The 26,369-nt window shown below is 46.3% G+C and overlaps 2 protein-coding genes and 1 non-coding gene across 5 annotated transcripts in view; 1 reads left to right on the plus strand and 2 right to left on the minus strand.

Annotated features, from left to right (window-relative positions):
* Positions 1-1,935, minus strand: part of vtna (vitronectin a) — a 165,643-nt gene extending 163,708 nt beyond the window's left edge. Inside the window, exon 1 of the mRNA XM_041198104.1 lies at positions 1,803-1,935. Within this exon, the coding sequence (XP_041054038.1) occupies positions 1,803-1,809 (7 nt within the window). The 5' untranslated portion in view covers positions 1,810-1,935. The remainder of the gene's footprint in view (positions 1-1,802) is intronic.
* On the plus strand, positions 1,869-26,369 carry LOC121283483 (ribosomal protein S6 kinase-related protein-like). Of its 3 annotated transcripts, XM_041198107.1 has the most exons (13): positions 1,904-2,041; positions 2,816-3,076; positions 7,851-7,934; positions 8,783-8,851; positions 10,246-10,315; positions 12,507-12,614; positions 17,391-17,431; positions 17,713-17,740; positions 19,069-19,158; positions 20,437-20,525; positions 21,476-21,586; positions 22,073-22,298; positions 26,293-26,369. In XM_041198107.1, the coding sequence occupies exons 1-12, from the start codon at positions 2,015-2,017 to the stop codon at positions 22,295-22,297; spliced, it is 1,203 nt and encodes a 400-aa protein (XP_041054041.1). In that variant the 5' UTR covers positions 1,904-2,014; the 3' UTR covers position 22,298; positions 26,293-26,369. The 3 variants fall into 3 exon arrangements, with proteins under 3 accessions (XP_041054043.1, XP_041054041.1, XP_041054044.1); XM_041198109.1 differs by lacking the exon at positions 26,293-26,369 and having other exon boundaries at positions 1,869-1,970; positions 22,073-22,503; XM_041198110.1 differs by lacking the exon at positions 22,073-22,298.
* On the minus strand, positions 2,431-2,565 carry LOC121283706. Its single transcript, XR_005944352.1, has one exon. It is a non-coding gene; the product is annotated as a U11 spliceosomal RNA (small nuclear RNA).

The raw sequence follows: 26,369 nt of genomic DNA on the forward strand, positions 1-26,369 counted from the left end.
CAAGGGGCGATGGTTGGATTCTCTCTTGTTGAAGATGGTCATTGCCTGACACTTGTGTGGTGCGAATGTTACTCGCCACTTGTCAGCCCAAGCCTGAATATTGTCCAGGTCTTGCTGCATTTGGACATGGACTGCTTCAGTATCTGAGGAGTCGCAAATGGTGCTGAACATTGTGCAATCATCAGCGAACATCCCCACTTCTGACCTGATGATGGAAGGAAGGTCATTGAAGCAGCTGAAGATGGTTGGACTGAGGACACCCTGAGAAACTCTTGAAGTGATGTCCTGGAGCTGAAATGACTGACCTCCAACAACCACAACCATCTTCCTTTGTGCTAGGTATGACTCCAACCAGTGGAGAGTTTTCCCCGATTCCCATTGACTCCAGTTTTGCCAGGGGTCCTTGATACTACACTCGGTCAAATGCAGCCTTGATGTCAAGGGCGGTCCCTCTCACCTCACCTCGGGTATTCAGCTCTTTTGTCCGTGTTTGAACCAAGGCTGTAATGAGGTCAGGAGCTGAGTGGCCCTGGCAGAACCCAAACTGAATATCAGTGAATATAAGTGCCGCTTCATAGCACTGTTGATGACCCCTTCCATTACTTTACTGATGATGAAGAGTAGACCGATAAGATGGTAATTGGCCGGGTTGGATTTGTCCTGTTTTTTGTGTACAGGACATATGTGGGCAACTTTCCACATAGCCGGATAGATGCCAGTGTTGTAGCTGTACTGGAACAGCTTGGCTAGGGACGTGGCAAGTCCTGGAGCACAAGTCTTCAGTACTATTGCCGGAATGTTGTCAGGGTCCATAGCCTTTGCACTATCTAGTGTCTCCAGCCATTTCTTGAAATCACGTGGAGTGAATCAAATTGGCTAAAGACTGGCATCTGTGATGCTGGGGACCTCCGGAGGAGGCTGAGATGGATCATCCACTCGGCACTTCTGGCTGAAGATTGTTGCGAATGCTTCAGCCTTAACTTTTGCAATGATGTGCTGGGCTCCTCCATCATTGAGGATGGGGATATTTGTGGGGTCACCATATTTTTCCTTCTACTGGTTCCCTCACAACCTTCCGCAGACCTAGCTATGTTTTTTAGGACTCGGCCAGCTCAGTCTGTAGTTGTGCTACCGTGACACTTTTGTGACAGACACCGAAGTTCCCGACCCAGAGTACATTTTGTCACCCTCAGCGCTTCATCCAAGTAGTGTTCAACATGGTGTTCAACGTCAGCTGAATGAGGTCAGTAGGTGGCAACCAGCAGGAGTTTCCTTGCCCATGTTTGACCAGATGCCGTGAGACTTCATTGGATCCAGAATCAATGTCGAGGACTCCCAGGCAACTCTCTTCCAACTGTATAGCACTGTGCCACCACTTCTGCTGGTGACACAGGACATACCCAGGGTTGGTAATGTCTGGGCCATTGTTTGTGTGGTTCCTTTTGACTGAGTATGACTATGTCAGGCTGTTGCTTGGCTCCCCCAATTTTGGAAAGTAGACTGGGTGCATCGTTGCCCAGGCTGATGCCAGGTGGTCCTTCCAATTTCATTCCATTCCTTTTAGACTTTTTTTTTCCATTCCTTTTAGACTTTGTCAGACAGCTAGCTGAGTGTCCCACTCATACATTTCAGAGAGCAGTTAAGAGTCAGCCACATTGCTGTGGGTCTGGAGTCACATGTAGGTCAGACCAGGTAAGGACGGCAGATTTCCTGCCCATGAGTTTTTAATAATTAGTCACCGTTGCTGAGATTCCATTTTACTTCCACATACGTCACCCTCTCCCCCAGAAATCAAATCTGACCTTCCATGAACCTCGGGTTTACACTCCCATTGGTCCCAGCTCCTGCCCATTACAGAGTCAGAGCCCTGTACCGGGAGAACCAGAGAGAGCAGCTCCTCCGATATCCCAGAGTGCCACGGGCGGCTCCTCCGATATCCCAGAGTGCCGCAGTCGCTTTCTTTGGGCCTGGTGGGTGACGGGATGTGAAAGCCGCGGTCTGAGGAGCCCCGGCCATGGGCAATGAGCGGAGCGCGGCCCGGGTAAGCGGCAAGGGCCTGGGGCTTGTCTGACGCCGTAAGATCAGGCGGAACGGAAACCCCGGCCCCGCCCCCTCTCGACCACGCCCCGACCCCGCCCCCTAATCAGAATGGGTATAGTACAGCAAGAGGCCATTCGGGCCTTTGTGCCTGTGCTGGCCCTCTGAAAGAGGTGTTATCCCTGTGCCAACCCGCCCCCCGCCCTCGCCCCTGGAATCTTGCACATTCTTCCTTTTTGGATAAATGATCTCAAACCTAAATGGCCACCCTCTTATCCAGTCATCCTATGTCCTAGGTTTTGTCCTTGAATGTGGAGAGGACACCGCCCCATGTTCCAGGCGTGGTCTAACCAAAGCCCTGTACAATTGTAGCAAGACTTCATTATTTTTTTTCAGAATGCCGAGACAAATGATCACCAGCAGCTCCACGAAACAAAAACTGTGCTTCCGAAATCTCTTGATATCGATTCCGCACAGATAAAGCGCAAGCACCTTGTCTGTGTGCTATTCATAGTAGAGACCTTTTTTTCCCCTACTGCACCTGGTATTCCCAGGCGGTCTCCCATCCAAGTACTAACCAGGCCTGTGACTGCCTAGCTTCCGAGATCACATGTTTTACTCCTGGACTCTAATATTCCTACAATAAATGCCAACATCCCATTTACGTTCCTACTGCTGTACATGTACACTTGGTTTATGTTCATTTCTGAGAGTCATTATGGTCTGTTTGTTTCCTCAGCTTCCCTTATCTTCTGTTTCTCTCCTGTTCTTGTTGTAGGGAGGAAACACCACTGGAAGATGTATGTCCATCTCTAAATGGAAGAGTGTCTTATCCAGAGCGGGAGGCTCTCTTTCTAGCTCATACACCTTGGGCATGTTCCAAAGAGCCCAGAAGAAGGTTCCAGAACCACTGGGGCTCTCCAAGGAACGAGCCCAGTCCAACGACTGCAGAAACACAGGATGGCCATTCCCCCAGTTTATCTCTCTCTTCTTTCCGGTGTTCCCCTACCGTTCAAGGCAGGTGGAGCAAGAATTCCAGGTGCCTATTCCTAAAGATTTCAACCAGCCTCTCGACTTCTGCTATAGTTCAATAAGAATGTTTACATGAGATTGCATTGATCAAAGACTTTTATCTTTTTGCAGAAGGAAAACTGCTTGGGCAAAATCCCCTTTGACGTGATTTTTGGTCACATTTTTAGGTCATCCACCATTGCGAATTCATATGTCAACATTTTCCATTTAGTTTTTTCTATGTAAATGATCACAATGTAATTTCAAGCTCTGGCCACTAAATGGCTTTGTAGTGTGAGTTTATGAATTCTGTTTCCCTACTCCATCACCATCTTGTGTACCCAAAGGAAATCTTTAATTCATTAATTCATTGTCGATAATTATATGTAATGTACAAAGGGTATTCTGGGCAGCTCATATGTTCATTTCCTGTAACACCTTCCCTGTCACACCTGTGATGCCATCGTTGTTATAAAAAATGCGTCTTCCAATTTGCCATGGGCAATAGCACAGACGTTTGCTAGCAGTACATTAAAAGTGGCATGTAGTATTTTCGATCTGTCATTATAGATAAATTTATTGTAGCACTAGTTCCAAGATTCTTAAGTAGAGCCAAATCTCTTTCAAAGAGACAGAAGACACTAGCTGGCCTCTTTCTGTGCTTTAGAACCTGTAAGGAACCAACTGAGCGTTTATCTACTTTAATCCCATTATTTACTCTTTCCTCAGAAATGTTTCTTTTGAGTGTTTATTTAATTCTTTATTATGTTTGTTTCAACTTCAGGAATCCTTTCTAGTGCTTTAATTAACATTCTAATAACCCCTTCTAAAATTTAAAAAAACCTTCCTCTTATGATGCCAGTATGACCCTGAGTTTATATCTCCTGGTTAATAGTTCATTAATCAGTAGAAATAATTTTACGTAATTTAAAGAGAGCATTTGCATTTCTAGAGCGTCTTTAACCTGGGTCTAGAAGCAGAGTACGCAGTCTTGGAATAAGGGGCAGGCCATTTAGGACCAAGCTAAGAAATAACTTCTTCACTTGGAGGGTGGTGAGTCTTTGGAATTCTCTACCCCAGAGGTCTGTGGAGGGTCAAGTCATTGAGCAGAGGTCAATAGATTTCTGGATACCAGTGACATTAAGGGGTACGGGGATAGGAGATGGCTTTGAGGTGGAAGATCAGCCATGATAAAGTTAAATGGAGTAGCAGGCTTGAGGGGCAAAATGGCCTGCTCCTACGATCCTACTATCTCAGGATGTTGCAAAGCATTTTAAAACAAATAAAGCACTTTTGAAGTGTTTCCACTATTGTAATATAGGAAAGGTGGCAATCAGTATGCACACAGCAAGATCCCACAAACTGCAACGAGACAATGACCAGATAATGGCTACTGTTGTGGGTTGAGGGATGAATATTCCTCAGGACACCGGGGAGAATTTCCCTGCACTTCTTCGAAATAATGCCATGGGATTTTTTTTACCTCCGCCTGAGAGGGCAGACAGGGCCTCAGTTTAACACCTCATCTGAAAGGTAACACCTCTAATAATGTAGCACTCCCTCAGTCCTGCACTGGGTGCGTTGACCTCAATTTTTGTGCTCAAGTCACTGAAGTGAGGCTTGAACCCACAAACCTCTGACTTGGAGGGGAGTGAGAGAGCACAACTAACTGAGTCACTGCTGATAGTGGCCAATCTTCGTAAATGCAATTGCTACACTTTCAATCCAGCCAGCTGCTCCGACAATACATCATTAGAATTACAGCACTCTCTACTGAATCCCTATGACCTTTACCCCTTCCTTGCACTAACCTTCCACTGTCCTTCCTGAATGAAAATGCCTCTGAAGGCATTAAGATTCATTGTTGAAAAAAATTAACGTTTAGGATGCCGCTGGTTAGGTCAGCATTTATTGCCCATCCATAATTGCCCTTGAGAAGGTGGTGGTGCGCCACCTCCTTCAACTGCTGCAGTCCACATGGTGTAGGTACACCCACAGTGCTGTTAGGGAGGGAGTTCCAGGATTTTGATCCAGCGGCAGTGAAGGAACGGTGATATATTTCCAAGTCAGGATGGTGAATGACTTGGAGGGAAGCTTCCAGGTGGTGGTGTTCCCATCTATCTGCTGCCCTTGTCTTTCTAGATGGTAGAATTCATGGGTTTGGAAGGTGCTGTCTGAGGAGCCTTGGTGAGTTCCTGCAGTGCATCCTGATGGTACTGTGCATCAGTGGTGGAGGGAGTGAATGTTCATGGAAGAGATACAAATCAAGCAGTCTGCTTTGTTCTGAATAGTGTCAAGCTTCTTGAGTGTTGTTGGAGCTGCACTCATCCAGGCAAGTGGGGAGTATTCCATCACACTCCTGACTTGTGCCTTGTAGATTGTGGACAGGCTTTGGGAGTCAGGAAGTGAGTTACTTGCTGCAGAATATCCAGCAATGCTTTATACCATTTATACCTGTGGAATATCAGTTGTGATGTTGGCGGGTTGTTTTTGCTGTTCTGAAGCCAAAGACCAGCTCTCCGACACCCAGACTTGAGAAGGACTGTCTTCTTTTGAGAAGATTGACGTGAAATGTTGTGTGGGATTGTGAACATTTCTGGTTTCCATATATAGGACACAGAGGGACAAGAAGGTGCAAAAAAAGTGCACTGGATTGATACTGGATCTGAAAGGTTATCCCTGTGAAGAAAGTTTGAACAGGCTGGGATTCCTCTCTTTAGAAAATGGAGATTATGGGGAGACTTAATGAAGGTCTTTAAAATTATGAGATGGTTTAATTGGGTAGAAGTAGAGAAAATATTTCCACTTGAAGACAGACAGAAGCAGGTGCCAGAAATCCTGGAACCCTAGAATGGTTACAGTGCAGGAGGAGGCCATTTGGTCCATCATTGCTGTGCCTGCTCTCTGTAAGAGTTTCCCTCTGAATCCCATTTGCCCACCTTTTCCCATAGCCCTGCAAACCTTTTCTCTTCAGATAATATTCCAATCTCTTTGGAAAGCAAATATAGTATTAAATCCAACATTGAATTCAAGAGAAACTTGCTTCCTAGCGAATGGTGAGAATGTGGAACTCTCTACCACAGAGAGTACTTGAGGTGACCAGTATAGATACGTTTAAGGGGAAGCTGGATAAATGCAGGAGGGAGAATGGAATAGAAGGACACGTTGCCTTATTCAAAAAGGGAGGAAGACAAAAACAGGTAACTGTAGGCCAGTTGGCTTAGAGTCTGTTATAAAGGATGTAATAGCAGAGCATTTAGAAATCCATAATATAATCAAGCAGAGTCAGCATGGCTTCATGAAGGGGAAATCATGCCTGACAAATTTATTAGAATTCTTTGAGGAGGTAACAAGCAGGATAGATAAAGGGGAACCGGTTGATGTAATATATTTGGATTTCCAAAAGGCATTTCAATAAGGTACCACTCATAAGGCTACTTAATAAGATAAGAGCCCATGGTGTTGGGGATAGTATATTAGCATGGATGGAGGATTAGCTAACAGAAGACAGAGAGTTGGGATACAGGGGGCGTTTTCAGGATGGCAACTTGTAACTAGTGGAGTGCCACAATGATTAGTGCTAGGCCCACAATTATTTGCAATATATATTAATGACTTCAGTGAGAGAAATGAATGTACTATCACCAAGTTTGCGGGTAACACAAAAATCAGTGGGAAGGGAAGTGGTGAAGATGACAGAAGGAGTCTACAGAGGGATATAGACAGGTTAAGTGAGTGGGCAAAAACTTGGCAGATGGAATGTAATGTGGGAAAATGTGAGGTTATGCACCTTGGCAGGAAGAATAGAGGAGCTGAATATTATTTAAATGGAGAAAGCTGCAGCACAGAGGGATTTGGGGGTCCTCATGCATGAATCCCAAAAAGAAGTATACAAGTTCAACAGGTAATAGGGAACGCAAATAGAATGTTGGCCTTTATTTATAAAAATAGGGAAGTCTTACTAAAAACTATACAAGGCACTAGTTAGACCACACCTAGAATACTGTGAACAGTTTGGGTCCCCTTATCTAAGGAATTATATACTGGCATTGGATACAGTCCAGAGAAGGTTCACTAGGTTGATCCCAGATATGGAGGGATTTTGTTATGAGGAGAGGTTGAGTAGGTTGGGCCTGTACTCATTGGAGTTTAGAAGAATGAGAGGTGACCTTATTGAAACATATAAGATTCTTAGGGGACTTGACAGGGTTGATGCTGAGAGGTTGTTTCCCCTGATGGGAGCGTCTAGGACCAGAGGGCATAATCTCAGTGTTAAGACAGAGATGAGGAATTTCTTCTCCCCGAGGGTTGTTAATCTGTGGAGTTCTTTACCACAGAGGACCGTAGAGGCTGGGTCATTAAGTATATTCAAGGCTGAGATAGACATTTTTAATCAGTAAGGGAATCCAGGGTTATGTGGAAAAGACAGGAAAGTGGAGTTGTGGATTATCAGATCAGCCATGATCTTATTGAATGGCAGAGCAGACTCAATTATCCGAATGGCCTACTTCTGCTCCTACGTCTTATGATAGGGTGAGATGAAGAGAGTTGGGAGGGGGCACACATGGGACGTAGATCAGTTAAGAACACAAGAAATAGCAGCAGTAGTGGGCCATGCAGACCATCAAGCCTTCTCCGCCATTCAGTATGATCATGGCTGATCTTCAGTTTCAACGCCACTTTCTCACACACCCCCATATCCCTTGATTCTCTGAGAGACCATATCTGTCTCAGCCTTCACCACAGATTGTCTTCACTGACTCATGGTCACGGAATGTTGGCCTGTGCTTTTCCCTCTTTAGGACATTGAATTCATTGCAAAAGGCTCCTTTGGACCGATTTTGAAAGTCTGTCAAAGGACTGATGAGCAGATCTACGCTGTAAAGGTAATTATCAATGCAAGTTAACACACAATACGCTAACAAAACACTCCCAGGACAGCGACAGCACAGGGTTAGATACAGAGTAAAGCTCCCTCTACACTGTTCCATCAAACGCTCCCAGGACAGGTACAGCACGGGGTTAGATACAGAGTAAAGCTCCCTCTACACTATCCCCATCAAACACTCCCAGGACAGGTACAGCACGAGGTTAGATACAGAGTAAAGCTCCCTCCACACCGTCCCCATCAAACACTCCCAGGACAGGTACAGCACGGGGTTAGATACAGAGTAAAGCTCCCTCTACACTGTCCCCATCAAACACTCCCAGGACAGGTACAGCACAGGGTTAAATACAGAGTAAAGCTCCCTCTACACTGTCCCCATCAAACACTCTCAGGACAGGTACAGCAAGGGGTTAGATACAGAGTAAAGCTCCCTCTACACTGTCCCCATCAAACACTCCCAGGATAGGTACAGCATGGGGTTAGATACAGAGTAATAAAGCTCCCTCTACACTGTCCCCATCAAACACTCCCAGGATAGGTACAGCACGGGGTTAAATACAGAATAAAGCTCCCTCTACACTGTTCCAACAAGAAACGGAGCACCCATGTCTGCAATGTTTCTAACATTTCCATTTTCCACACCAGCCTCCTGCTCAGTTTTACGATTGAGATTATCCAGTTGTGAACCCTTGACCAGGTTGGATGGAGGACAGAGCAGAGAAACTACTGCTGAGGTTTGCTGTCAGCCTCCTGTTTATTTGGAGTTGAATGAGTCAATGTTGACAGTTTGCCTTGCTGTAATTAAATGGTCCTCCACGTTTCCTATCACTAATGCTATCCCCACAGGTGCTGCTGAAAGCGGAGGTTGTTCGACAGGGAACCCTGCAGCAATGCAAAGATGGAGTCATCATTCAGGTACTTAACCTGCGTGGAAATTGTTGCATGTGTGTCTGTGCCCCCTTTGCCACACCCTGTTAACCCCCAACCTTGCCATGCTCTGTAACACTCCACCCCTCTCAGCTGCACTCGGTGGTCCCCTCACTTTCTCTTCTTTGTTCCCCGTCGCCTGCCCCCCTGTACTCCACCCCCCTCTCCCCCAGTCCAGCCAGATTCCACCTTTTTGTTTGAAGTTGCTCTTGTCCGAGGACGGGCTCAGTCTTCAATTTGGCAAGAGTAGAGTTGATACCAATGTAATTGACCTCCCTTCCGCTCCCCACACCCTGTGTTGTCAAGAGGTCGAGCACAATATTCTCATGGATTTGCCTGAAGTTAATCGTTCATCCGGGTTCCTTACTGAAAATTCTAGCACCGAATGTTGATGGGATGTTTAACTGTGTGGCATCGCAGTCTAGCCTGATTCTGACCGGATTCTGAAGTTCACACATTCAGGAGTTTCTAGATACCAAGAACTCCTGGGTAACCTATCCCCCATCTAACCCACGGCACCAGGATTTCTTCTCACAGGGGCTTAGTGATTCTGAGCTGGGATGCTTCCTGGTCCGTGTGCCTCAGGACAACACAGGCTGCATGTTCCCACTGGTTAGCGGGGGGCGAAGGTCGAGGGTGGGGGTTATGGGCATGTGTCTGTGTCAATAGATAAACTTCTAATTTGCTCTCTTTCACCTCTTCCCCTCCCTGCATTTGGGCCTCTTCGCAAGTAATTGCCCCTCTCTCATCCCACCTCCTCCCCCTACTTCCTGCCACTTACTACCCTCACTCTCCACAGGTGGGGTTGGGGGGTTGGTGGGGGGGAGGAATCCTGATCCATAAACCAGGCTTGTGTTCTTGTAACTTTAGATGTTTGAGGCATAATCTGATCAAGATATTTAAAATACTCAAAAATTTGGTAGAATAGAGAAGGAGAAGCTAATTCCTCTGGTAGGGGAACATTACCAACAAACAGTGCATTTATATAGCACCTTCGATGTAGTAAAATAGGGTAGAGGCAGGCCATTTTGGGAGTGAAATCAGGAAGCACATTCCCACAAAGGCGGATTGGAAATCTCCAACTCTCTCCCCCGAAAGGCTGGGGATTAATTGGAGCCTTGAAGACTGAGATTGATTTATTTTAAGTGAGGGGATCCAGCTGGCCTCCTCTTGTCCCTATGAGCCTTGTTACCATCCCACGTGTCCTCTCTGGACCCACTGCTGATGCTTTAGTGTGATTCCCCGCCGCCGCCCCCACCCTACCTCACCACCCCTTTTTCCACCCCCAACCTACCACTCCCTTTTGGTGCCCCCACCCCGCCTTGCCACCTCTGCCTCAGGAGCTGTTTGTGGAAATGTTTTTTTCTCGCTCTCCTTCCCAGAAGCAGGTCCACCATCCATTCGTGCAGAGTTTACGGGAATGCTGGCAGACTTCACGCCTGCTCTTCATTAGTGAGTTCACAGGCGCACCAGAGATTCCTTAACTTGGTGCCAGTGTGGTTTTGTTTAGTTGTGTGTGTAGCTACTGTCCCATAGAGTAGCACCTCCCCCTGTTCTTGCTGCCAGTTTACACAATTCGCCTCCAGCGCTCACCATTGTGGAGAATGTGAAACCCCTCCAACAAAGTCTGCTTATGAAGCAGTGGGAGGGGTGCTGGGCTAGAAAAGGGGTCCGAGCAATGTAAACCATCACACTTTATTGTTTAAGCATTGAAAATTAAGAAACCCAGGATAGGGTGCCATGAAGCAATATCCCAGTCATAGCAGGGATGAGAAATTTTAGTTACATGAAGAGATTGGAGTAAAATAGAGGGGGAGATGAGAAGGCTTTATTTTAACACAGGGAGGAGCTGTGGTCTGGAATGCACTGCCTGAGAGTGTGGTGGTGGCAGGGTCAGTCGAAGCTTTCAAAAGATAATTGGATCACTATCTGAAAAGGACACATTTGCAGGGCTACAGCGAAAGGTCCGGTGGGCGGTATTAAGTGAGTTGCTCTTTCAAAGGGCCAGCACAGGCACTACAGGCCAAATGGCCCCCTTCTGTGCTGTAACCATTCTATGATTCTATAATTAGAAAGCTAAAATGCAAGGAGATAGAAGGTCATGTTTCAGCCATACAAAGCCCTTGGTGTGGCAACATCTGGAGTACGGTGAACAGTTCTGGACATTACTACTCAGGAAGGATCCATTGGCCTTGGAAGAAATGCAGTACAGATTTACCAGAATGATATTGGGCCTCAAAGGGTTAAATTATCAGGAGCGGTTACTCAAACTGGGATTGTATTCACTGGAGTTTAGAAGATTAAGGGGTGATTTGATCAAAATTATGAAATCGGGGGAACTAATAAGGTCGCGAGAGGATCTTTTCGCAGGTTGGGGAGTATAGGACTAAGGGGAAGAGTCTTAAAATTAGAGGCAGAGCTTTCAGGAGTGAAATTAGGAATCACTTCTACACACAAAGGATGGTAGAAGTTTGGAACTCTCCTCTGGAAATGGCAATTGATGCTAAGTCAAATAGTAATTTTAAATCTGTAATTGATAGTACCTTTTGCTTAACAAACATCTAAGGGATATGGGGCAGATGGAGTTAGAACACAGGTCAGCCAAGATCTAATTGAATGTTGGAACAGCCTCGAGCAGAATGGCCTCCTCCTGTTACTGTGAGGAATTCAGAACTCGCAAGCTTATCCACAATGGTGAGGAGAGTAGAATTGTTGTTTGTGTGTGTGGGAATGTATATACACTTGTGTGTGTGCATCCTCCTGCAAAGTAGAAGCCTGATTTCTGTAAGAAGCAATGGGAGCAGCTGTAGAAAGTGGGAGTTAAATAAAGTAGAAACAACGTGGAGTCAGGCGAGGACAGGGTGTATGTGTGATGCTGCTGGGCAAGGTACATTAAGCTGTCCAGTTCCTGGAGTGCTGGAAGCAGGGAGGGGGAGGGAGCATAAATTAGCCAAGTGTGAGGAAAGGAGAGGTTTCTGACAGAGATTGAGCAGAATGGTTCTAGGATTGAGGGACTTCAGTTAGATGAAGAGGTTGGATTTGTTCTCCGTAGAGCAGGGAAGGCTGAGAGAAGCATGGAGGTATTTAAAATCATGAAGAATGTTGTGGCTGAAACGTCAATAACCAGGGGGGCACAGATTTAAGGCAAAAGAACTGGAAGCAAGTTGAGGAAAAACTGTTTTTATGAATTGAGTTTTTGGGATTTGGAATGTGCTGCCTGGAGTGATGAAAGCAGAGTCACTGTAGGGAATTGGATAATTTTGAAGCAGAAAACATCGCCGGGAAAGAGCGGGGAAGTGGCACTCACTAGATTGCTCATCAAAAGAGCCAGCACTGAATCAGTGGGCCAAATGGCATCCCCAGGGATGATACTGAAGTTGTGAATTTGCTGCCTGCACTTGTTTTGTCGTGTCGGCTTTCTCCAATGTATAGACAGGGCGGATTCAGAAAGTAGGGAAGACAGTGAATTTTGATTCCAGTCTGCAGTGGTTTGTTTGTGTGAGCTTTCTTCAGGCCCAAGCTACTCCTGAAATATCTGATTGTGATGCTGTTTACTTGTGAGACAGGGTTAACCCTGTGCTGCACTGTCCACAATGTTTTCACTGGCAGTGACTGTCTTCTCACTCTGTGATTTTTCCTTTAGTGTGTGATTACCACAGTGCTGGTGATCTCTACATGCTCTGGAGAGCCTGTGGGCCGTTTGGCGAGGGCAGAGTGAGAGTGTTTGCAGCCGAGTTGGGCTCCGCCATCGGTGAGTACACAAGAATCATCTGGAGCGTTTGTTAAGACATCTCTACTCCAGAGACTCAAGCCCACAGCCCAGAGAGTACTGAGGGAGTGCTGCAATTTCGGAGGGTCAGTACTGAGGGAGTGCCACATTGTAGGAGGGTCAGTAGTGAGGAAGTGCTGCACTGTCGGAGGATCGGTACTGAGGGAGTGCTGCATTGCTGGAAGGTCAGTAGTGAGGGAAAGCCGCACTGTCACAGAGTTAGTACTGAGGGAGTGCCGCACTGTCGGAGGGTCAGTACTGGCAGAGCGCTGCACTGTCAGAGGGTCAATACTGAGGGAGCATTGCAGTGTTGGAGATGCTGCATTTTCGATATTACATTTAAAGTGAGGCCCAGCATGCCCTCAAGTGAACGTAAAAGATCCCACGGCCACTAGTTTGAAGAAAAGCAGGGGTGTTCTTCCCTGTGTCTTGGCCAATACTTATCCCTCAATCAACATCGCAAAAACAGATTATCTGCTTATTATCATGTTATGTTTGTGAGATCTTGCTGTGTACAAACTGGCTGTCACGTTTCATACAGTCAAAGAGGTGTGCAGCACAGAAAAAGGCCCATCGAGTCTGTGTTGGTCAAGCAGGTACCTAACTATTCTAATCCCATTTTCCAGCACTAGGCCCATAGCCTTGTATGCCATGGCATTGCAAGTGCACGTCCAAATCCTTCTTAAATGTTATGAGGGTTTCTGCCTCCTCCACCCTTTCAGGCAGTGAATTCCAGATTCCCACCACTCACATCCCCTCTAAACCTCCTGCCCCTTATCTTAAATGTTTATTGATCCCTCCACCAAGGGGAAAAGTTCCTTCCTGTCTACCCTATCTCTACCTCTCATAACTTTATACAACCCAATCATATCCCCCCTCAATCTCCTCTGCTCCAAGGAAAATAACCCCAGTCTATCCAATCTCTCCTCATAACTAAAACTCTCCAGCCCAGGCAACATCCTGGTAAATCTCCTCTGCACTCTAGTGAAATCACATCCTTCCTATAATGTGGATTCCAGAGCTGCACGCAACACTCTAGCTGTGGCCTAACCAGCAATTTATACAGTTCCAGCATAACCTCCCTGCTATTATATTCTATGTCTCGGCTAATAAAGGCAAGTGCCTTCTTAACCACCTTATCTACCAGTCCCGTTACCTGAAGGGACCATTGGACATGCACACCAAGGTCCCTCTGATCCTCAGTGCTTCCCAGGGTCCTATCATTCATCATGTATTCCCGTGCCTTGTTTGTCCTGCCCGTGCATCACCTCACACTTATCCAGATTAAATTCCATTTGCCACTGATCAGCCCATCTATATCCTCTTGTAATCGAAGGCTATCCTCCTTACTAGTTACCAATTTTCGTGTCATCTGTGAACTTACTGATCAACCCTCCTACATTCAAGTCTAAATCGTTTATATATGCCACAAACAGCAAGGGGCCCAACACCAATCCCTGTGGAACCCCACTGGACACAGGCATCCAGTCACAAAAATACCCCTTGGCCATCACCCTCTGCTTCCTGCTACTCAGCCAAATCTGGATCCTTGGATCAAATTGCCTTGGATCGCATGGGCTCTTACCTTCGTTATCAGTCTCCAATGCGGGACCTTATCAAAAGCCTTGCTGAAGTCCAAGTAGACGTCAAATGCATTGCCCTCATCTACACACCTGGTCACCTTTTCGAAAAGTTCAATCAGATTGGTCAGACATGACTCCTTAACAAAACCATGCTGACTGTCCTTGATTAGTCCCTGCCTCTCCAAGTGTAGATTAATTCTGTCCCTCAGAATTGATTCCAATAGTTTCCCCACCACTGAGATTAGACTGACTGGCCTGTAGTTCCCTGATTTATCGCTTCCTTCCTTCTTGAATAACGGTGCCACGTTGGCTGTCCTCCAGTCCTCTGGCACCTCTCCTGTGGCCAGAGAGGTATTGAAAATTATTGCCAGTGCCCCTGCTATCTCCTCCCTTGCCTCACTCAACAACCTCGGATACATTTCATTCGGGCCTGGAGATTTATCTACTTTTAAGCCTGCCAGACCACTTAGAACCTCCTCTCTTTCTTTGCTAATTTCTTTAATTATATCACAGTCCTTCTGCCTGATTTCCATACCCACATCGTCCCTCTCATTGTGAACACTGACACAAAGTATTCATTTAGAACCCTACCTTTGTCTTCCGGCTCCACACACAAATTACCGATTATGGCCCTTAATGGGCCCTACTCTTTCCCTAGTTATCCTCTTACTCTCAATGTACTTGTAAAATAACTTTGGATTTTCCTTTAGTTTACTTGCCAATGTTTTTTCATATCCCCTTTTTTCTCTCCTAATTTCCTTTTTAAGTTCCCCCCTACACATTCTATACCCCTCTAGGGCTTCCGCCGTTTTGAGCTCTCAGTATCTGCCATAAGCATCCCTTTTTCTCTTTTTCCAATCCTGTATATCCCTTGACATCCAGGGTTCCCTCAATTTGTTGGTCCCACCCTTTGTCTTTGCTGGAATATGTTGGCCCTGTACTCTCCCTCTTTCCTTCTTGAATGAGTCTCACTGCTGTGATGCAGATTTATCTAAAAGTAGCTGCTCCCTGTCCACTCTGGCCAAATCATATCTGATCTTATTAAAATCAGCCTTCCCCCAATTTAGAACTCTGATTTCTGGCCCATCCTTGTCCTTTTCCATGACAACCTTGAATCTAACGGAGTTATGATCATTGTCTGCAAAATGCTCTTTCACTGATACCTCTACCACTTGCCCGGCTTCATTCCCTCAAGTTAAGTCCGGGTCCTTCTACGTATTGGCTTGAAAAGCTCTCCTGGATGCTTTTTAATAATTCTGCTCCCTCTAAACCTATCACACTATGACTAACCCAGATGATGTTGGGGAAGTTGAAATCCCCCATTATTACTGCCCTATTATTTTTACACTTCTCTGGAATTTGCCTACATATCTGCTCTTCTATTTCTCTGACTGTTTGGGGGCTTATAGTACACTCCCAGCAATGTGATTACTCCTTTTTTGTTTTTAAGTTCTACCCATATGGCTTCATTTGAGGAGCCTTCTAAGATGTCATCCCTCCTTACTGCTGTAATTGATTCCTTGATCAATATTGCGATACCCCTCCTCTTTTACCTTCTTCCCTGTCTCGCCCGAAGACCCTATATCCTCAAATATTGAACTGCCAATCAGTGCCCCTCTCTCGACCATATCTCTGTGACAGCAATTACATCATACTTCCATGTGTTAATATGTGCCCTCAGTGCATCTGCCTTATTCGTCAGACTCCTTGCATTGAAATAAATATCATCCAACCTTGCCAAACTCCCTTGTGGCTTAACTGGCCTATAGTTTCTATGCCTTCAGACTCATTTGCTCTCTCTTACTAATTTTAGCTGTGCATCTCCCCCTGCTGAACCTCTTTTCAGGATCCCATTCCCCCTGCCAGGTTAATTTAAACCCTCCCCAACAGCACTAGCAAACCTCCCTGCAAGGATGTTGGTCCCATTCTGGTTCAGGTGCAACCCATCTGCCTTGTACAGGTCCCACCACCCCCAGAAACAGTCCCAGTGTCCCCAGAAATCTAAAGCCCTCCCTCCTGCACCATCTCTCCAGCCATGCGTTCATCTGGACTAACCTCCTATTTCTATACTCACTAGTGCGCGGCACCGGAAGTAATCCAGAGATTACTACCTTTGAGGTCCTGTTTCTTAATCTGCTTCCTAGCTCCCTAAATTCTGCTTGCAGGACCTCATCCCTCCTTCTACCTATGTCGTTGGTGCCAATATGTACCACAATCTCTGTCTGTTTGCCCTCCCCCTTTAGAATGCCCTGCAGCCATTCAGTGACATCCTTGACCCTGGCACCAGGGAGTCAACATACCATCCTGGAGTCATTTCTACGGCTGCAGAAACGCCTGTCTGTTCCCCTTACTATTGAGTCTCCAACCACTATTGCGCTCCCCACCCCCCCATCCAGCTGAGCCATTCACAGTGCCATGAGCGTGGCTGCACTTCCAACACAGAAAAACGGTTCTCGAGCGAGATGCACCCTGGGGATTTCCTGACTATCTGCCTGACACCTTTCTTCTGACTGATGGTCACCCATACCTTCTCTGTCCGCAGTTCCGTAAGCTGTGGGGTGACCACATCTAAAAACGTGCTATCCATGAAACTCTCAGCCTCGCGGATGTACCTCAGTGCCTCCAGATACCGCTCAAGCTCTGAAACTCGGAGCTCAAGTAGCTGCAGCTAGTGGCACTTCCTGCACACATGGTCGGTCAGAGTGCAAGGAGCATCTGGGACGGAGCTCCCCTGCCATGCCTCTAGTTGAAAAAAAACTTTACTTTAAGTTAAATACAGTAAAAAAAATGGTTAAATTATTTATGTACTTTAAATAAAAACTAGAACTCTTACCTTTCATTAGCTTAATCTATTTTAAACTGGAGAAAAAAAACTGGAGAAAAACACTTACCCACTACTCACCAATCAGCTCTCACCTTTGTGCTGACGCCACTTTTTGAAGCTTCCCCGCATTCGCGCTGGTTCTGATCTCTGCGCCGCTCTCTCGCGCTGTTTCGCCTTTTCCTACATTACAACAGTGACTATATTTCGAAAGTACTTCGTTGGCTGTAATACGCTTTCGAGTAGGCTGAGGTAGTGGAAGGTGTTAAAGAAATGCAAGATCCTTCTTTCTGTTGCTCTGTTACTTGGGTTGCTGTTGGCTTGGTTTATTTTGTGGTTCTTCTTTACCTCCAGGGTTCCTCCACGATTTTGGCATTGTTCACCGAGATGTGAAGGTAGGAAACTCTCTCCTCTCCGTATCGATTGTCACTTCACTCCTAGGCTGGAATGTCTGGGGTGCGGGGAATCCACTGAAGGCTAGAGATAAATGAGGCCACAGACATCTGGCAACAGGAGGGTTAGGATTGTCAGAGGGAGGGAAGAACTGAGTGGTGTGCCTCATGTCTGAGGTCCTTGGAATGAGTTGGAATCGAGACAGTGGATGAAAGTGTTCATGCATCCTGCCCTGCAACCTGTTTAAGGATCAGCTGTTAAACTTTGAACTTTGTCTTTTCAGATGGAGAATGTTCTTCTGAATGAGCGAGGTAAGCAGGAGTTCGTGGCTGGGATTCACTACCACGTATGTAATGTGTGTCACTGACTATCAAGGAGAGTTATTATCAATGAAGGTAGTGCACTGTAATCTGTAACTGTACTGCTGTTGAATAGTAAGTACTGTAATATTTTACTAACTGTAATTCTCATCCTTGTTTTCAAATCCCTCTGTGGCCTCGCCCCTCCCAATCTCTCTAACCTCCTCTAGCTTTACAATTCTCCAAGATCTCTGGTTTCTTCTAATTCTGGCCTTCTGAGCAGCCCCAGCATTAATCACTCCACCATTGGTGCCATGCCTTCACCAGCCAATGCCCCAAGCTCTGGAATTCCCTCTCCTACTCTCTATCCCTCTTTTCTCCTTTAAGCTACTTCTTAAACTTACCTTTTTGACCAGTATCTCTTAATACTCTGAAATCTCTTTATGTGGCTCAGTGTCAAAATTTGCTTTATAACTCTGCTATGAAGCTCCGTGGGGACATTTTATTATGTTGTAGGTGCTATATAAGTATAAATTGTTGTTAAAATCATGGAATGTTAACTGTACAGAAGGAGGCTATTCAGTCCAACGTGCCCATGCTGGTTCTCTGGAAGAGCAACTCAGTGAATCCCACTCCTCCTCCGTTTCCCCATAGCTTTCGGATAATGATCCAATTCCCTTTTGAAAGTCACAACTGAATCTCGGGCAGTGCATTCCTGATCTGAACCATTCGCTGCGTAAAAATGTTTTTCCTCATGACACTGTGGGTTCTTTTGCCAATTAACTCAAATCTGTGCCCTCTGGTTCTTGATCCTTCCACCAATGGCAACAGTTTCTCCATATTGACTCTGTCCAGACCCCTCACGATTTTGAACACCTCCATCAAATCTGTTAATCTTCTTCAAGGAAAACAGTCCCAACTTCTCCAATTTATCCACATCAAGCCCCTCATCTCTGAAACTATTCTAGTAAATGTTCTCTCTGTCCACACTAATTCCCTCACATCCGTGGGTGCCCAGAATTAGACACAAAATACTCCAGTTGATGTTGAACAAGTGTTTTATAAAGGTTCCTCAAAGATTCCTTGCTCTTGCACCCTATTCCTCTATCTATAAAGCCCAGGATCCTGTATACCTTATTTATCGTAATCGCCCATTCTGCCAACCTGTCTATGTCCCTGTGAAGTCTATCACTATCCTCCTCACAGGATTCCTGCCTCCAGAAGAAATAGTTTCTCTTGACCCTTTCGAATCATTCAATCCTCAAGTTTGTAATGGATAAGTATGATTAAGGAACAATGTACAACATTTTTCCCTCTCTCTGTCCCTCTCTCTCTTTCAGGCCACCTCAGGTTGACGGATTTTGGTTTGTGCCGTAGACTGTGCCGGGGAGAGAGGGCTTACACCATCTGCGGAACCGTTCAATACATGGGTACGGTCACTGCGGGGAGCAGGGTATGGTCACTGTGGGGGGGAGGAGGGAGTAAGGTCACTGGAGGGGGAGGAGGGAGTAAGGTCACGGTGGAGGAAGGGGGTAAGGTCACGGTGGAGGAAGGGGGTAAGGTCACGGTGGAGGAAGGGGGTAAGGTCACGGTGGAGGAGGAGGGTAAGGTCACGGTGGGGAGGGGTGGTAAGGTCACGGTGGGGGAGTAGGGTAAGGACACGGGGGGAGTAAGGTCACGGTGGGGGAGGGGTGGTAAGATCACTAGGAGGAGGAGAGGGGATAAAGTCACTGGGGAATGGGTAAGGTCACCAGGGGAATGAGTAAGGTCACTTGGAGAGGTGGAGGGGATAAGGTCACTGGGGGAATGGGTAAGGTCACTGTTGGGAAAGGGGGTAAGGTCACCGGGGGAATGGGTAAGGTCACTGTGGGGGAGGGGTTAAGGTCACTGGGGGAATGAGTAAGGTCACTGTTGGGAAAGGGGGTAAGGTCACTGGGAAAAGGGGAGGGGATAAGGTCACTGGGGGAATGGGTAAGGTCACTGGGAAAGGGGGAGGGGATAAGGTCACTGGGGGAATGGGTAAGGTCACTGGGGAGGGTGCGGGGTCTGTCTATGAGTGCCTTGAAAATAGCGTTGGGCTCCCAAAAATGTTCAACAGAGGGTTCCCATCAGTTTTCCAGCCAGTGAAGCCCACGCCATCCTGAATGTTAAACCCTGCCTGTTGCATCTCTCTTTGGAGAAAGAATAGAGAACTAGACCTGCAGTCTTCATGTTAGTTGGAACACTCCATCTTTCAAGTCAGAATTCTTGTCTATTCGTTAATAAGTGTAAAGTTTGAAAGGAATCAGTATAATGTCGAGGGCCATTCTTAAATATTCTGCAGCACTGCCCCATGAAATGGCAGCTGTGAGGCTCTGTTCATTCTTCCCATGTGGTGAGTTCTATTTTAATCTGCTACCTCAGGAAGTTTCAAGTTTATTACAAGTACATGCACAGTTTATCATCAATATTAAAATTCCATCATTCTTTGTGTACAGTTTGTGCTTACTGGGAGTTTACAATAGGAAATAACAGGGACAAGCTGCAATTTGAGCAGAGTTTGGAGATCGATAACAATTGATTGTAACAGGGAAGGGGGTGTAGTTTGTGCTGAATTTAATTCAGAGACTGCGCCTTTCTCTGCACAGCTCTGGGTGACTGTAACCCTTATCTGTAACCCTTGCTTGAGCATTTCCTGCTGTTCACGTTTGACCTGTTACTGTTTGCAGCTCCTGAAGTGCTGAGGGGCAGTCCCTACAATCATGCAGCTGACTGGTGGTCCCTTGGAGTCCTCCTCTTCGCTCTGGTCACTGGCAAGGTAGCAACGGCTCACCGGGAGCTGGTGTAATGTTGGAAGCTGTTGGTGGGGGGAGGTGGGCTGAGGTGATTGTTAATGAGATGTACCATCCTCTTACCCTGCGTATCTGACACCACCTTTGGCAGCCTTGCCTTCAGCTGCCTCTCTCTCTCTCTCTCCCCTCAAATCCTCTCTCTTTGACCAAGCTTTCTTTGACCTTATGTGGCTCAGTGTCAAATTTGTTTGAAAGCACTCTGGTGAAGCATCTTGGCATGTTTTACTTTATAAAAGATGCTATATAAGTGCAAATTGTATCAAACAATGGTGCTGTTCTGGTTTGTGTTTAGTTTGGGTTAGGGTCTGGTGGGACTGTGAGCTTGTGTGTTTCCTGTCACTCCTCAGCTAAACAAGCATCCTTGGGTGGGGGGTGAGGAGGGAATGAATACTGAAAGGGTTCCCCCCCACCCCCCCAAGCAAGTCCATCTCAGGCCCACACAGCCGTAACTCGGCACAGGATTAAATGACAGAAGTGATGCAGCTCGGAGAAAGATCAAGTGGATAATTTTTCCAAAGTTTCAGCCAAGGGGCGTTGTTGGGGGTTGGAGGGGGGAGTGCACGAGGTGAGGTGGGGTGGGGTGTCAGTAGGAGAATAGAAGTGAAACTAGAGAAATATGCGAGTTCAGAGCTAGTGCAGAGGTTGAAGATTGGCTTGGTATATGAGGGAGGAGCTGCAGTGTAGACAGTTGAATGGATGGTCTGACCAATAAACATTTACCCTTCCCCCAACCACCCCCACCTGCCACACTGTCCCTGCTCATTAACTCTCTCCATCCCATTCCTCAGTGCTCCCAGTTGTGTTCAGAGTTTGTGTATTGTGTATGAATCAGTGTTTCTGCTATCACACAACAGCACCAGTTGGAAACGGACCTTGTAGTTTTGCTGCTAATGCAGTTTTTCTGTCTGACCCGCAGTTTCCTGTGGAGCCACAGTGTGATCACATCTCGATGCTGGTTAGTGTGGAACAGGCTGACATTGTCCCACCGAACACCATCAGTCAGCACCTTGCCATCCTAATCACTGAGGTACAGTCACGTTTATCACCTTCATCTTTACCCCTCACCCTTAGCCCCAATCCCATCCTCAGCAGGACATTGGAACTGTACCTAATGGTTAGAGGCCCACTCACTCTGCATAGACCTGGGAGATTTGAGCTAGCTGCAGTTCCCCCAGCCTGTGTCGAGTCATCCAGTGGAGCATTGGAGATGCCACAAATGTCCTCAGCTTCCCTGCGATTGGTGGGAGGATAGGGGAAATCAGCCAGGGTGACTGCTTCTTGATGCTCTCCGGCGCACGATGAATAAAAAGAGGAGCAATCTCAGCTGCAATGTCCCTGCAGCTAAATTGACTCCTTGTGTTCAATAGGTTCACACACAGCTGCTCAAGTTTATGTCTGAAGGCTGTGATAGCCATGGGGCCATTGTGAGTCAGGGACTTCAGGAGGAGAGATGGTACACGCGTGACTACACTGACCTGATCTCAGTTTCACACTCCCTCTGCTTCTGTTTCAGCTTCTGTGCAGTGACCCTTGGATCCGCTTGCACCGTCTTGATGTGTTCAGGGAGCACCGCTTCTTCCAGGGTCTGTCCTTCGATCCAGACTCACTGCAGAAGCTGCCCCTGGAGATGCATCTTTCCACTGAGAAACAATCGACTCAAGTCAAACCAGATCCCAATCCCTTCAGAGGCTTTGACTGGGAACTACCCAGAGTATCGAGGCTTCCATTAGCCGGATAACGTGTGTCTCTCCCTCTCGATTGTTCTGTCCAGCGTTTATACGGTCACTGTACCTCACTAACTTTCTCTGATGTTCATGTTCTCTCACATTCCCCCTCCCATAAGACCATAAGACATAGGAGCAGAAATTAGGCCATTCGGCCCATCGAGTCTGCTCCGCCATTCAATTATGGCTGATAAGTTTTTCAACCCCATTCTCCCATCTTCTCCCCGTAACCTTTGATCCCCTTACCAATCAAGAACCTATCTATCTCAGTCTTAAATACACTCAATGACCTGGCCTCCACAGCCTTCTGTGGCAATGAATTCCATAGATTCACCACTGTCTGGCTAAAGACGTTTCTCCTCATATCTGTTCTAAAAGGTCTTCCCTTTACTCTGAGGCTGTGCCCTCGGGTCCCAGTCTCTCCTACTAATGGAAACATCTTCCCCACGTCCACTCTATCCAGGCCTTTCAGTATTCTGTAAGTTTCAATCAGATCCCCCCTCATCCTTCTAAACTCCATCGAGTATAGACCCAGAGACCTCAAACGTTCCTCATATGTTAAGCCTTTCATTCCTGGGATCGTTCTCGTGAATCTCCTCTGGACCCTCTCTAGGGTCAGAACACCCTTCCTGAGATATGGGGCCCAAAATTGCTCACAATATTCTAAATGTGGTCTGACCAGAGCCTTATAAAGCCTCAGCAGCACATCCCTGCTTTTATATTCTAGTCCTCTCGAAATAAATGCCAACATTGCATTTGCCTTCCTAACTACCGACTCAACCTGCAAGTTAACCTTAAGAGAATCCTGCACTAGGACTTCCAAGTCCCTTTACATTCCAGATTTCTGAATTCTCTCCCCATTTAGAAAATAGTCTATGCCTCTATTCTTCCTACCAAAGTGCATGACCTCACATTTGCCCACGTTATATTCCATCTGCCACTTCTTTGCCCATTCTCCTAACCTGTCCAAATCCTTCTGCAGCCTCCCTGCTTCCTCAATACTACTTGTCCCTCCACCTATCTTTGTATCATCTGCAAACTTAGCCAGGATGCCCTCAGTTCCTTCATCTAGATCATTAATGTATAAAGTGAAAAGTTGTGGTCCCAACACTGACCCCTGCAGAACTCCACTAGTCACCGGCCGCCATCCTGAGAAGGACCCCCTTATCCCCACTCTCTGCCTCCTGCCAGACAGCCAATCTTCTATCCATGCTAGTACCTTGCCTCTAACACCATGGGCTATTATCTTACTGAGCAGCCTCCTGTGCAGCACCTTGTCAAAGACCTTCTGGAAGTCCAACATCCATTGGCTCTCCTTTGCCTAACCTACTTGTTACCTCCTCAAAGAATTCTAATAGATTTGTCAGGCATTGCCTCCCCTTGATGAAACCATGCTGACTTTGCCCTATTTTATGCACTTCCAAGGATTCTGAAATCTCATCCTTAATAATGGACTCTAAAATCTTACCAACGACCGAGGTCAGGCTAATCGGCCTGTAATTTCCCGTCTTTTGCCTCACTCTCTTAAACAGAGAGCTAACATTAGCGATTTTCCAGTCCTCTGGGACCCTCCCTGACTCCAGTGATTCCTGAAAGATCACCACTAACGCCTCCACTATCTCTTCAACTATCTCCTTCAGAACTCTGGGGTGTAATCCATCTGGCCCAGGTGATTTATCCACCTTCAGACCTTTCAGTTTTCCTAGCACCTTCTCCTTGGTAATGGCCACCATACTCACCTCTGCCCTCTGACTCTCTTGAACTTTGGGGATGTTACTTGTGTCTTCCACTGTAAAGACTGACACAAAGTACCTATTCAGTTCCTCCACCATTTCTTTGTTCCCACTACTACTTCTCCAGTGTCATTTTCCAGCAGCCCAATGTCCACTTTTTCCTCTCTCTTACCCTTTATATATCTAAAAAAATTCTTGCAATCTTCTTTTATATTACTGTCTAGTTTACCCTCATATTTAATCTTCTCCCTCCTTATTTCTTTTTTAGTTGTCCTCTGTTGGTCTTTGTAGGCTTCCCAATCCCCTGGTTTCCCACTGCTCTTCGCCACATTGTATGCTTTCTCTTTAGCTTTTATGCTGTCCCTGACTCCCTTGTCAGCCATGGTTGCCTCGTCCTCCCTTTAGTATGCTTCTTCTTCCTAGGGATGAATTTTTGCTGTGTCTCCCAAATTACTCCCAGAAACTCCTGCCATTGCTGTTCCACTGTCTTTCCTGCTAGGCTCATCTCCCAGTCAATTCTGGTCAGCTCCTCCCTCATGCCTCTGTAGTTGCCTTTATTCAACTGTAAACCGTTACATCTGATTCCAGCTTTTTCCTCTCAAATTGCAGAGTAAATTCTATCATATTATGGTCACTTCCTCCTAAGGGTTCCTTCACTTTAAGCTCCCTTATCAAATCTGCCTCATTACACATCACTAAATCTAGAATTGCCTGTTCCCTAGTGGGCTCCACCACAAGTTGCTCCAAAAAGCCATCTCGTAGACATTCCACAAATTCCTTTTCGTGGGATCCACTACCAACCTGATTTTCCCAGTCTACCTGCATATTGAAATCCCCCCCATGATCACTGTAACCTTGCCTTTCTTACATGCCTTTTCTATCTCCTGGTGTATCTTGTGCCCCACATCCTGACTACTGTTCGGAGGCCTGTACATAACTCCCATTATAGTTTTTTTACCTTTGCGGTTCCTCAACTCTACCCACACAGATTCTACATCATCTGACCCTACGTCATTTCTTGCTATCAATTTAATTTCATTTCTTACTAACAAAGCAACCACACCCACTCTGCCAACCTGCCTATCTTTTCGATAGGATGTATATCCTTGGATATTTAGTTCCCAGTTCTGATCCCCTTGCAGCCATGTCTCCATGATGCACACCACATCATACCTGCCAATTTCAATCTGCGCCACAAGCTCATTTACCTTATTTCATATACTGCGTGCATTCAGATACAACACCTTCAGTCCTGTATTTCCCGTCCCCTTTCTCATTGTTGTCCCTTTATCAGATTTGCTTGAAGTTAGATTCCTAGCCCTTTCCAAACACTCTGTCCTATTTTGTGTTCTGGAGACTTTAATAGCCACTCCTTTCTTTTCAGTTTTTTCATAATTTTCCATGAAGTTGAATCCACACCCCCACATGCTAACTTGCTGCTTTGTTTCCCATTAGTTATACTTCTTGGTCCTCCCTCCCTCATGTTTGCTCTCTGCCACTTTCTGTTTCGTGCTGCCTCTGGCTATCTCCTTCTTGCCTGTGCCCTTTCATTGTCTCTCCCAGCTCCCTCTTCCATTCCCTTACTGTCTCCCCACTATTCTGCTCAGTATTTCTCTCTTTCACCCTCTCACTCTCTTGGCAGCCAGTCGAAAACCTCTCACTTTTTTTGAGTGAATACTTTCAGGAATTCTGTTGCCCAGTTACTTGATGTTTGTGTTAGACATTCCTTTTGTACAAGCATTTTTTGCTGTCTGCATTATGAGCTCATTGCAGGCTAATGGGGAGTGCTGGTACGGGCGAGGATGGGTCTGTCACTCCGTAATACTGGTACAGCACTGGTGGGGACAGGTCTGTCACTGTATAACATTGGTACAGTACTGGTGGGGAAATGTCTGTCACTGTATAACACTGGGGTACAGTGCTGGTGGGGACAGGTCTGTCACTGTATAACACTGGGGTACAGTCCTGGTGGGGAAGGGTCTGTCACTGTATAACACTGGGGCACAGTACTGCCGGGGACAGTTCTGTCACTGTATGACATTGGTACAGTACTGGTGGGGACAGGTCAGTCACTGTATAACATTGGGGTACAGTACCGGTGGGAACAGGTCTGTCACTATGACACCGGGGTACAGTATTCATAGCATGAGAATGATTCTTTAATGTAAAGGAGCTGATAATTCAGTGCAGCGATCCCTCTGCTGTTGACCCCATTGAAGATATTCCTCAGCTGAGCAGTTTTAAAATTTAACATTTTGTCGTGTATTCTCTTTTAGATCAGTTGGGGACATGAAATCTGTGTTTAATGCGAGTGGAATGGACTGACTGATAAATAAAGAACCATTTGGAAGTG

The sequence above is a fragment of the Carcharodon carcharias genome, chromosome 10, assembly GCF_017639515.1.
Source record: "Carcharodon carcharias isolate sCarCar2 chromosome 10, sCarCar2.pri, whole genome shotgun sequence".
NCBI classification, from domain to species: domain Eukaryota; kingdom Metazoa; phylum Chordata; class Chondrichthyes; order Lamniformes; family Lamnidae; genus Carcharodon; species Carcharodon carcharias.